Here is a 12,956-nt window from a genome sequence, read left to right on the forward strand (position 1 = left end):
TTCAGTTTTCAGTAAGCGACGAGAGGATGATAAATTGGGCTTCTTACTGATCTTCTCCTCTTCTGAGGACAAAACTGCTAGATTCTGTCAGGTTTTCCAGAAAACAAGCTTGAAGTTACAACAGCGGGGAAACTTACCCTCCCTTTGCTTCATTTCTGAGTGTTAATTCTTAATCCTGGCCATCTTTTGAATTGTATTTCCTGCAAAAGCATCCTGATACATTTTGAACTGTTGCCTTCTCAGTCAGTTCCCTTTGGAATTTGTCCTGTCACTGTAAGCATATAATTTTCCTAATTGCAGTTTAGTTTGAGTTGTAATTGATGCTCAGGAAATTAAGTTTTTAGCTTTTTTAAATTGTTTTAGTCAAGTACTTGCTATGTGACTGGTACTGTCTGAAGGGCTCTGAGGTAGCGTGGCTCAGTGGAAAGAGCACAGGCTTTGGAGTCGGAGGTCATGGGTTCAAATCCCTGCTCAACCAATTGTCAGTTGTGTGACTTTGGGGAAGTCACTTAACTTCTCTGTGCCTCAGTTACCTCATCTGTAAAATGGGGATTAAGACTGTGAACTCCAAATGGGACAACCTGATCACCTTGTAACCTCCCCAGTGCTTAGAACAGTGCTTTGCACATAGTAACTGCTTAATAAATGCTATCATTACTATAAAAATAATCAGGTTGAGAGTCCCTGTCTTACAAAAGGCTCACAATCCCCATTAATAGATGAGGCATACAGGTGAAGTACAGAGAAGTTAAGTGACTTGCCCAAGGTCACACAGCAGACAAGAGGCTGACACATATTTATTACTCTATTTATTTATTTATTTATTTATTTATTTTACTTGTACATTTCTGTCCTACTTATTTTATTTTGTTGGTATGTTTGGTTCTGTTCTCTGTCTCCCCCTTTTAGACTGTGAGCCCACTGTTGGGTAGGGACTGTCTCTATGTGATGCCAATTTGTACTTCCCAAGCGCTTAGTACAGTGCTCTGCACATAGTAAGCGCTCAATAAATACGATTGATTGATTGACTGATAGTAGATTGCTTAATTGGTGTAGGAATTTAAATTTTGAAGGTACTTTTAAGCAAATTTCATTATACATTGAGGCCTATATCCTTGAGATTGCAGAGGAATAGTAAATTCCCTCCACAATTTCCCAGATTTTCTTTTTGAAGCAGCCTTAGACTGTGCTTATGTTGCCAACTTGTACTTCCCAAGCGCTTAGTACAGTGCTCTGCGCACAGTAAGCACTCAGTAAATACAATTGATTGATTGTGCTGCTGCTCCCTTTCATGATTTCCCATTGTGGCAGCTGTCTGAGCCCCATGTAATGGACAGTGATTTGCTAATGTCCTGGTTACACAAGACAGGGCACTTCCTCTTCTATTCCAGGTGTGCTCCTTAAACTACTCTGCCACCATCAGAGATAACCCCCTGCCCCAAAATACGAAGTAGAAGGGGAAGCAGCTTGGCCTTGAAGCCAGAGGACTTGGGTTCTAATCCTGACTCTTCACTTCTCCATGCCTCAGTTCCTTCATCTGCAAAATGGAGATTCAGTACCTGTGCTCCCTCCTGCTTAAACTGCTTAAACCCATGTGGGACCCGATTACCTTGTGTCTAACACCACACCACACACACTCCTGCTGCTCAGTACAGTGCTTGGCAAATTCTATTTATTTTATTTTGTTAATATGTTTTGTCTTCTAGTCTGTCTCCCCCTTGAATGAATGAATGAATGAATGAATGAGTGAACACTTAAAAACCAACCACAATGATTTTCATCTGGCTGTACTGTCTTAACAATTCACCTGCACAGGTAGCCAACAGTTTGTGTGGATGCCAAAGCGTTTTCTTTGGTTTTTAGGTATAAAACCAAAGGACATTGGATAGTTTAAGAATAACAGACCTAGTCATTGAATCCATCAGAGTTAAAGGCAGATGCATTAAGATGCATATTTTTTTACAACAGTTTCCATCAAGCTTCGACAGTTTAACTGGCACGGGAGTGAATCATTTCTTTGTAATGCCCATTATTGAGTTGACTGTGAGCACTAATTAAGTGCCTAAGGGAAAATAGCATTTTGAATCCTAGAGGGTTTTGCACCTTTAAAGCCAGACTGAGAGGGGAGTTTCCTTCTTTCTTTCCAGAAACAAAGGCCGAGTTGGGAAAGACTAGATGGATTAAAATTCCAAGGACGTTTGAATTTAAGCCTAGTTTAGATGTAAAATTGAGAGCCTTTCCCTTATGCCACTCAATCTTATGAATTTTGTTTCCTCAGATGTTGATATATCACTTCTTGTGTCATTTAACAAAATGAAAAAATTAACCACAGATGGAAAGCTAATAGCCCGTGCCTTGAAAAGCTCAGCCGTTGTGGAGGTAAATCATTTTTAATTTCTGGCTCTTGCTGTATTCTTATAACTGTGGGGAGGGGGTTGGAGTGAGGGATCAAGGAAAGTGCTATTTACGCTTGTGCCCTTTAAGTTGGATTTAGAAGGCACAAGAATTCGGAGACGCCAGCCACTGGGTGAGCGACCCAAGGACGTGGATGAACGGACAGTGTATGTGGTAAGCAATACAAGAAATGCCTTCCGAAACCCATGAGTTAATTGGAATTGTGATTATTCCAATAGAATTCCTGGGAAACTCTGAAACAAGGGCAGAGTTAGAAGTATTTGGCTAGCATTACATAAGGGGCATGGCATCCCCCTTCTAGACTGTGAGCCCGTTGTTGGGTAGGGACCGTCTCCATGTTGCCAACTTGTACTTCCCAAGCGTTTAGTACAGTGCTCTGCACGCAGTAAGCGTTCAATAAATACGATTGAATAAATCCCAGCTCCAACTCCAATTCTATATAGCTCCCCAACTACCTGCCCACCGTTTAAAGCGCCATTGGTTTTCAGCTTTCCATTTATTTTCTCCTCCTTGAGTTGGCCTTAAGAGGGGTGTTGTAGATATATACGCATTTAGCACCATAATATAAAAACCTTGGCGGCCAATCTTTCTCCATGAAAACAACGCAACCACTTGTAAATGGGTCAGCAAAGGTGCCACAATAGAGACTGGAATTTATTAAACACTGGGAAATTACTGAGATCTAGTGGATTGAGGGGCTCACAATCTGATCATGTATATTGGCTAATCTTGAGATTAGGTTAGGAGGTGGCTTCAGGCTCCTTCCAGTCGGGTGAGGGGATTGGGATCTGGCAAACTTGGTGTTTAACCCCCTCCCATCATCGTTATATTAAGGAATTGCTTCCCAAAGATGTCAACCACAGCTGGATCGAGAGAGTATTTGGAAAATGTGGGAATGTCGTTTACATCAGCATCCCCCACTATAAGTCCACAGGAGACCCAAAGGGATTTGCATTTGTTGAATTTGAAACAAAAGAACAAGCAGACAAAGCTATTGAGGTATGTGAAGATTTCTTTTGGAATGCATGCAATCGTTTATGTGGCAACTACCAGTTGTCAATGCAAAATGGAGGGAGGGGAATTCAGTATGTAAGGATTAGGTTAGTGTTTCTCCAATTATCAGAGCAAGTGTTGAAGAAAATTGCAGACTGCTTTGGGGTTCTTCAGCATAGCTGGGGGAAAGGTTAATGTTAATATATACAGCTATTAATTATCATGATTACCATTTTCTGTCATATTATTTTAATAGTTTCTGAACAACCCACCTGAAGAAGCACCAAGAAAACCAGGGATGTTCCCAAAGACAGTAAAAAATAAGCCCATTCCTGGCTTGAACACAAGTAGGGGAGCTGGTGGGTATTACATTTAAAAATGTAAGGCGTAGCAAGCATATTCTGAATTTAATGAAAAGGCGCTTTTCTTGGTAGAATCTAATTGTCACAATTTCTATGTATATAGAAGAAAAGAAAAAGAAAAAAAAGAAGAAATCCAGAATGAAGAAAGAAAACAGTGCCCAGGTTGCAGAGACCAAGGAATCAACTAAGTACACTACTGGAGAGCTTAATAGCAAGCCTAAACGAGCCAGGACAGTATCTGAAGGCTCCGAGATGGATAGTTCAGAGAACCAGAAGCCATCCAAGAAAGAGAAGAAAAAGAGGGAACGATCTGAAGTGGCAGGCTCGCCAGAGGAGGCCAGACCACCAAAGAGAAAGCGGAGCAGTTCTGGTGACGTTGAGGAATTTGTATCCCGCTCAAAGCTGAAGAAATCCTGTCCCAAAGATGATCACCATCATCCCCAGGAGCCAACAGAAACGCCTAAGGATTGCAAAGGTCTTAAAAAGTATTGAATAATTGGCCAAAATCTAAACTACCTCCAATTTAACAAGTCTGGATTTTAACTTGGAATGTTTTTGAGCTTAGATCTCGAAGTGTCGACAGAAGAGGAAAAAGATACAGGCGACATGAAAGATGGCTCTCTTTTAAAATCAAAAAGGAAGCATAAGAAAAAGCACAAAGAAAGACATAAAATGGGCGAAGAAGTCATACCATTAAGAGTACTCTCAAAGTATGTAATCAGTATAAATAGCAGAATGATTTTTTTAAGTACATGTGGGAATGTGGGTTGTTTAGCAGTCTTAAAAATTTGACTTTTTCCAGTCCATCTCCATTGTTGAAGTGCATTAGTATAAATGTCAGAATGTATTAAAACATGTACATTTGGGAATCTGGGTTTTTTTAGCAATCTTAAAAATTGACTTACAGTCCATCACCATTGCTAAAGTGCAATTCCAGTTTATACATAACAGAGTTGCATGTTAGCAACAGTAATGGCCTGCAGCTAATACCAAATATGACCTATATATGTATTATATTAAAACATTTGGAACAGCCAGTATCTGATGAGTTTAACCCGGTAGAATAAACCTTTTAAAATTTCAGAGCCAGGTACCGTAAGCAAATAGGGTTCACTTCAACTAAAACATGGAAGCACTTAATTTTTCAAACTCACAGCAAGCACCTCCATGTTAAAGCAGAAGGGGTCCTTTTTTGTCGTTGTTAAGAGATTCACATCGAAGAAATTTTGGTAACACCATCACTAAAACATGGAAGCACTTACTTTAAAAGTAAAGCAAGTTTATCCACGTTTAAGTGACAGGGAGCCCTGAAATCAAATTTCCAAGAAATTTTACCCTCAAGTCCTACAAATATGAAAATTAAGGGCCAGTTAGCTGATGGGTGTTGTAGATTTGAAGAGTCACCTCCACTGAAACATGGAAGCACTTACTTTTCTTACGTAGCAGGTACCCCCATGTTAAAGCAAAGGCAATTCTTCACAAAGACCAAATCAGTGTGGCAGTTATTGAGAAGGGTTGATGGCCATCAACCACCCTTTACCTTTCCTTACTCTCCATTTTGAGCAGTAGGCAATAAAGAGTCAGCATCCGTGTTCTTCACGAGTGGATGGGTCCATTATTGAAAAAGCAGGATTCACCTCTACTAAAACATGGAAGCACTTACTTTTTAAATCACAGAAAGCACCTCCATGTTAAAGTAGAAGGGGCCCACGTACAATACCACTGGATCCTTGTGCGCCGGTTTCCAAATGAGGCACCCTGAAAGAACATAAAAAATAAAAATAACTCATCGGCAGTACCTTAGAGAACACACCGGGAAGGCTAAAGCCCTTTCTTTACCTCCTTTGCTTTCACTCCAAGGCCTTTTCTTCATAGGACTGGCAAAAGGACTACCTCCTTGCACTTCTATTTATACTATTCCTCCTCCAGAGTTGCCTTCTGCCTTTTTATCTCGAGGAATCATTACATGGCTCTTTTGTTATTTTAATGTATCTGCTCTCCGAGAATGTATGATCCAGGGTGGGTCTGGATGCTTTTTTGAAGTATACAGTTGTCAATGTTAACAGCTAAAACCATTACCACAAGATATCCTCCTCTTTAAAAATCCCCTATCAGCTTGTTTGATGGCACAGATTAGAGTAACAATGAGTCGTTCTCACAGTGGCTCTATAGGCATTGTGTTTCTATCAGGCAAAGCTCTAGCTGTTTGCAGAAACATCTGCATGTTAAATGTATGTAAATATATAAATTGCTTCCATAGGGTGTTTTTTCTTCTTGGAAATTTCTTTTGATGCCATTAAATACTGAGGAATGTTATCTCTGAAGTTTAGAGAGGGTTAACAAAGTCTTTTCCTTTCAATCATTAATTTTTTTTTCTTGAGAAAAAGACTAATATACTAGCTCTACTCAATTACATTAACCAACAATCAATTCCATTCTCAGAATACGGTATAGGAACTTTCTGGCAAAATCTTAGAAATGAAAAGCACTTAAAATTAAAAGTTTTTTAAGAAGATTTATACGAGAACCCTCCCATGGGGAGGTTACATTTGTTCCAGTTGTTGCAAACAGAATGACTTCATGCACATGCATGAAAACAAGGGAAACGTTAGTTTCTATTTACAAAACTCTGTGGCTGTAATTTCAAATGCTTTTGTTAGTAATTAAGTACGGCTGGTAATCTTTATTTACGACTGTTTCTTTATTTTTCCTTGCAGAAGTGAATGGATGGCCTTGAAGCAAGAGTATTTGGCTCTGCAAAAAGCCAGCATGGCTTCTTTAAAGAAGACAATATCCCAAATCAAATCCAAGACTGTGGGTGAAATGGAGATTGATTCTTGTGAATCAGAGAAGTCTGAAATTAAAACAAGCAAAGGTAGATCATCAATAGCAAAGAATCGATTCATAAGTCTAAAAAAAATTCTCTAATCGGTATTTTTCTTGGTGAATTGGTTAGGAACCCAAATTTGCATTCATTCAGTTTTGATGCTGAAATTTTTCTGTCCTTTGTGCTTGCATACGATGTAGTGCCAGTTTATGTTCCTTAGACTGTCACAACTTTGCAGAAGTCATTGTTTTAATTCATGACTACTAGTTATCAAGCACTTTCATTCATTAACATTGTGCTGTCCTTGTTGGGATGTATGCATGAATGTACACTGGTTAGCAAATGGAGTGAAATGAATGAAATGTTATTTTCCACTTTTATCAGTAGTAAAATACGTGTGAACTCCTGTGTACTATCCAAAGGCTTTATCCTTCACCCGTTAAGAGATGCATTATTTTTGACATTTATTCAATGGCCACTTTTTTCTTTGAGGGTTTTTTTTCCCCACTTATAACCCAAGTTTTGTTTTGGTTGCTCTAAATTTGATATATAGGTTTTCGAAAGCTTATCACTGTTGGGGAATCGGCTTAAATTTGCTTTTTAACAGCAGGTCATAATTGAGATTGCCTTTTTTTCGTTCAGAAGCTAGAGTTGTAAATTTTATATTACTCAAGCTCTATTCTTATTTTTTGTGAGAATTATTTCAACCACTATCCGAAGTCTTAATATTACTGTTACCACTACTTTTGAAGTGCTCCATCTTTTTGCCAAATTGTTACATGGGAAATTTCATTCTGCTCTTTTCCTCTTCAAATTAACAGCAGAAGGTGAAAAGACTTGCCCCCCTGAAAAGGTTAACTCAATGGGACCACAGTTTGTGAGTGGAGTGATTGTGAAGATCATTAGCATTGAGCCCCTACCAGGCAGGAAACACATCAGGGTAAGAATGCTTTGAGCCCTTAGGGTTGTTATCCTCTTGTAGCAGTTTTAGCCTGTGAAAATGTTTTGAATGTGGAGTAGATTTAAGCAAATTAAATTGAAATCTCTGCTCTGGTGGTCATCGTAATGCAAGTTTTCAATGACCATAGTAGCTATTAAGAAAGCATTCACTAAAACAAAGTCATACCGAGATTTTTATTTTTAAAAGTCACTGTAGCTTCTATAGAGAGAACAGATTTCTTGGGAAGTTTTAGGTCAAGGTTATGGCTCTATTAAGGATTAGTCACCTGTAGAATTTGGGGGTAATTACATACCGAGCTTAGAGAAATCTTACCTGTGGGCATAAGGAAGGCCATTATGGGGCCAAAAATTACCCAGGAAAATATTTAAAACTTCTGTTTTCAAAAACTTCATCAGAATTGTGTTTGGGTTTTTCGTGTTTTTATTTGGTTGGAGACTGGAAGCATTCTTTGTGTAATTGAATATGGTATGAACAGTCAAAATACATTAAAAGAAGCACACTACATGGAGAGTTTCATCCAGAACATTTTTGAAGGGGGTATATTATGTCCTGCAAGTTTCAGCTCACCAAAAAGTCCCCAAGGTTTAGCAAGATTTTTGTAATTTGCTCTAGTGTCATTTAGTAGTAATCAAATGAAACGAAAGTGGGCTTTTTCAGCTTCCCTAAATAGACTGTCCTGTGGCTCAGCATAGGACCTTGAAATGTTTCAGAATTTGGAGGAGTGGTCTTAAAAGTTGAGATGGAGGGATGGGAAAGGGCCTTGGGGATCTTTGTGAGTGTAAAGAGTCATTCATTGTGGTCGGTGAGTAAAACTAAAGTGGAAGAGAGGAAGGGGTAACTGCAGTTTAGGCTCCTGGACTGGCAAAAATTGAGTTATTGGTATTTTTTATAGCAAATACAGTGCATTAGTTGTGTAGTCTGTTCTGTAGTTTTTCTTCTGCCACCTTCTATACAGCAATTCAGATTGAGTACCCAGGTTAAAGAGGCCTGTAGGTAATTAAAATTGAGGCACAAAGTGGGTAGGAAGTGACTGGCCCACGGCCAAATCAAGTACCAGAGTGATTTGTCATTTGATTAGCCTGATAATATAATGAATATTTTGCAACTAACTTTAACACGTTAGGAATCTGACAGATCAATTATTTAACTTTATCTACTATATGATACCTTGTGCATTTAGCGTTTGGAGGAAAGTTGTTGCTTTTAAAAATCTCAGTTCCCAGGCCGACTTTTCTCAAGAGCTCTGCAGGTCTTCCTTCTGTTCTATATTTTATAAAAATGTTGTTTCCTTTATGTAATCATGATTCATGTTAATATTTATGAATCTAACCCTAGTCGGGGAAAGTAAATTAGTGGATGGCTTGAGAGTATTTCTCTCTGTCCAACCCCCACCCCCCTTTTTTTTTTCCCTGGATGGGTGCTGGAGAATTAAGACCGACTATCACATTCCTGCATAAAGTCGTCTTGCTTCTAGGGCCTGCTGTGAATGAAATTGATTAGGAATGGGGATCCAGTTAATTTCCCCTCACAGCAGGCCTTACAGGTAAATCATTTCAGTGCAAGGTTGATCCTGCCCCTGCAGTCATCTGTCTGGCAGAGATCATTTAGGGATGTGCCCCGTTTTTTACCCTAAAAACACTTACATATTCCGAAGTTTAGCAAGTGACATTTCAGAGTAGGAGATTATGAAAGAGTCAGTTGCTTGGGAAAACACTTAAGGATATATAGCCCTAGGTTTCAAGACATTAGAGAAGCTTGGATCTCCCATTCCTTTCTAAAAATCAGTGTTCAAACTTTACACTCCCAAAAAGTTACCCTTCAAACAATTTTTAAAACTCATGGCTATGTGACTTGTCAGAGGGTGGGAATGACTCATTTTTTTTTACGCAACTAACTTCATCCTATTTCCTTTCTGGAAAACTATAATCCAGGATACTCTGGCAGTGATTTCTAATGTGGTTTATGTTGATATGCTGGAAGGAGATACAGAGTGTCATGTCAGATATAAAACTCCCGAAGATGCACAAGCAATAATGAAGGCATGTACAGAAATTCAGAAAAAGCACAACTGGAAATTCGAAGTCCTTTCTGGTAAGATTTTTAGATGCCTTAAAAAAACATGCGTGGAATGGTGGCTCATTTGTTACACCATAATGAAAAAAGAACTGATGTTATGGAGAAACACATACTGTGTGTCATTTTGTGATTTTGGAAATAATATTTTGACATTCTCTATTTGTAAGAGCACATTGGTTATAATCTTTAAGGAATTTCAATATCAAGCCATCCAATACCAAGGGACGTTATCGTTGCCTTTTTATGCCTTGTACAGTCCTTTCTCACACAATTCTATTCTCCCTTCTAACTTAAAGTTTTCCAGTTTTTATTGTGTATTATGGTAGATGTGTACATGTGCATATACTTCTGCCTCAGACTTTTTAGTTGTGCCAGCACAATACTCTTCACCTAGCAAATTGTCTCCAGCCTTGAGTGCTGAATTCTGCTAAAATTACGATTTAAAAAAACAGATTTGGACATAATGGCTCACAGAAATAAGATTTGTCTTTCTTGGGACAGATGGCATCATAGTAATCATTGTAATTTTTATGGTTACCACTGGAGTCAAACCAATACTTCGAAGTAGTTTTATTTTTCAGCTGTCATTTTTTCTTTTGAAGGTGTTGCTTTCTCGATTTTGTTCTCATTTTCTTTATGGAAATTAGAATGCCGTTTATAGTCTGTGATCCTCTTAAATTTGGTGAAGGAAAATGAACTGATGTCCCTTTCACCTGAGAACCAAGAAGACTTTTGTATTTAGAATGTTTTTACTTATTCCTTTTTTTCTTGCTTTAAAGGTGACCACGAACAGAGGTACTGGCAGAAGATTTTGGTAGACAGACAAGCTAAACTTAATCAACCTCGAGAAAAGAAACGGGGCACAGAAAAGGTAAATAGAGTTCAAATCAGGAAGCCATTTGTATGACTAAAATCGTTTTGAAAGTAGGGTGTTCTGCCTAGAGGAAGAATTTCGTAATTTTCCTGAATTCTCCAGTACTTAGTCATTTAAAAATAATTCACCTATGCCCAACTCTCCAGACGCCCGGGGAAACATGCCCTCTTTCTCAGGAATATTTTGCAGAGTATATGAAACGATTCTTCTCCCCAAAACCCAGGTTCATATACTTCCCCTTTAGTTCCTGAATTTTGAGGTCCCTGAGTTCACAATTCTTCACTGAATGAGAAACTTGTATTTGGTTAATGTTTCAATTGCAAAAGATAGAGACTTCATAGATAAGATTGAGAATCTGATGTACCACACTCCTTAAAGTGACATTCCTTTTCCTTGAAATTTGTAGGTTTCTTGCCCTTTTGATCCTAAAAGCCCAAACTTTAAATTTATTTTTGGACAACAAAATGTAATTACATTATAAATACATATGACATAAATGCTATATTTTTAATTGATATAATATATGTGATTTGAGAGGGAAAAAACTTCATTAAATAGTAGTTGCTGAAATATTTTGTTATTGGTACAGATCCATTGGAAGATTTGCAAATCTAGGAACTGTTAAAAATTGGGATTCAACTCGTGCTGTTTAGAAAATGTACTTCTTACATACAAAAATGCATAATGAACCCGTCAGAAGATGCTTTGAAAAAAAAAAGTTTTCAAGTTTCTTGGAATTGCAACAAAAATCTTCACAGTGTTTCCCCATTCTGGGGAAACATAATTCAGTCTCTTGTTCTTTTCTGTTCTTAAACTGTTCTGTTCTCTTGTTCTGAAACTGAAGTCAGAGTAGCTTCTTCTGGAGAATGAAGAGACTTGCAAAGGACATACAGATCATGTGTTCTATACATTCCTTTGCCCTTAACTCTGGAAGGTTGTTAAAAGCAACCATTGTAGATTGTCTGGATCCTTGAATGGGAGAGAAAGTAGAACATCAATGACTTTTCCTAAGTTAATAGAATTTGGGGTTATAAAAAGCAAAAAAAGACCAAACCTTGAGTCAACTTGGAGGTGTAAGAGTTGAGCTTTGGCCACTCATGCTCGTGCTTTCTGTTGGAATGTGAGAAATCATTCTTGCTACTTTAAGCATTTTGTCTCTGCCCACTGCAATCTTTTAGATGACTTTTAGTTCTTTCAGTTTCAATTTTTGAACTTGGAAACCAGCCACCCTAATTTAGCCTTGGCCGTTCTTGAGCCCCTTAAGGCGGTAAGGAAGTTTTTCTTTAGGTCTTCCTGCTGATTTTTAGTGTTGAATGGAACCACTGATAATCAGTTCTGTTGTTTCCGTGAATGGAGACAGCCTAAGCAAAGAGGGAACCCTCACTCCTTTTTTCCCTCAAGGATGCCCTTTCAGCCCAGTGAGGTGTTAATTTCAAAGCCTAGTAGAGACCATTTAAATGCTAACATAGTTAATCCAGGAATGGTTAAGCAGAGTCCAAAGACTGTTGTTTAATCTCTCCTTCTATTTGCAAATCTAAGGTCATTTCAATTTGATCATTCACAAACAGAAAATATGAGTAGAACACAGGAGTGTGGAAGACAGATCCAGAGATTTAAGTTAATGCCAAGAGTTGAAAGTCATTCATTAGCCAGGAATCTGGGGGCATATTATATAAATAGCTCTCTAGCTGTACCGTACACCAATTTCATATTATCAGGTTAGTCCTCAGTCTTCAACTGTAGGATTCACAAAATAATAACTGAGAAGATGATGTCACACTTGCATTTCGGGAGAAAAGGCAGTATGGCAGAACTGGTTCTGGGCAACCCCAGTAGTCTCACATGTTTGTTCTGCCTTTTCTCCCCTCTGCCTCCCTAGACTGCAAATTTTTGGAGGACAAGGGGCTGTGTATACCAAGTCTATTGTATTCTCCCTTACTGCTTAGTACAATACAATATTAAATATCGTTGATTGATTGAGAAGGGGTGGGAAAGCAGATAAATCACTGCCTATCCAATTTTGCTCTAATTTCATGAGGATTTGTTAAGTCTGTCAATTTTAATGACATTGATATTCAGAAAATCCCGAGGAAGGATTGTTCAAAGTGCCAAAAGCTTGGTGCCAACAATTTATTTAAGACTACTCCACCCTTTTGCTGTCTCCTTTTCCCTCCTCCACGGGGAAAGGAAAGGAGGCAAATAGCTTTTGAAATTCATTAAAAACATAGGCAAAAGTCGGTTCAGTGTGTTGTAGTTCCACTTGATTTAAGCTAACCCAAAATTGAAAATTGCCCCCAAAATCTGTAAGGGAAAATAGTAAAAATGAGTGATGCATTTGAGGCATCCTTAGACCTTATGGGGAATTAGCAACTTCACTGAAAGCTAATGTTAATTGCATTTTTATACCAAATTAATTGGAGGGAATTGTAGACCACAGGGAATAGAAAT

At 38.3% G+C, this 12,956-nt stretch overlaps 1 protein-coding gene across 2 annotated transcripts in view; it reads left to right on the top strand.

The window, feature by feature from the left end:
- LARP7 (La ribonucleoprotein 7, transcriptional regulator) overlaps positions 1–12,956 on the top strand; it is a 28,569-nt gene that overhangs the window by 13,633 nt on the left and 1,980 nt on the right. The window contains exons 3-12 of one of the 2 annotated variants that reach the window (XM_038755315.1): positions 2,279–2,379; positions 2,485–2,568; positions 3,250–3,414; positions 3,665–3,767; positions 3,874–4,245; positions 4,336–4,480; positions 6,488–6,645; positions 7,419–7,537; positions 9,490–9,649; positions 10,414–10,505. In XM_038755315.1, the coding sequence (XP_038611243.1) occupies positions 2,279–2,379; positions 2,485–2,568; positions 3,250–3,414; positions 3,665–3,767; positions 3,874–4,245; positions 4,336–4,480; positions 6,488–6,645; positions 7,419–7,537; positions 9,490–9,649; positions 10,414–10,505 (1,499 nt within the window). The remainder of the gene's footprint in view (positions 1–2,278; positions 2,380–2,484; positions 2,569–3,249; positions 3,415–3,664; positions 3,768–3,873; positions 4,246–4,335; positions 4,481–6,487; positions 6,646–7,418; positions 7,538–9,489; positions 9,650–10,413; positions 10,506–12,956) is intronic. The other variant, XM_038755316.1, reaches the window with a different exon arrangement.

Source organism: Tachyglossus aculeatus, chromosome 12 (genome assembly GCF_015852505.1).
Source record: "Tachyglossus aculeatus isolate mTacAcu1 chromosome 12, mTacAcu1.pri, whole genome shotgun sequence".
Classification (NCBI taxonomy): Eukaryota; Metazoa; Chordata; class Mammalia; order Monotremata; family Tachyglossidae; genus Tachyglossus; species Tachyglossus aculeatus.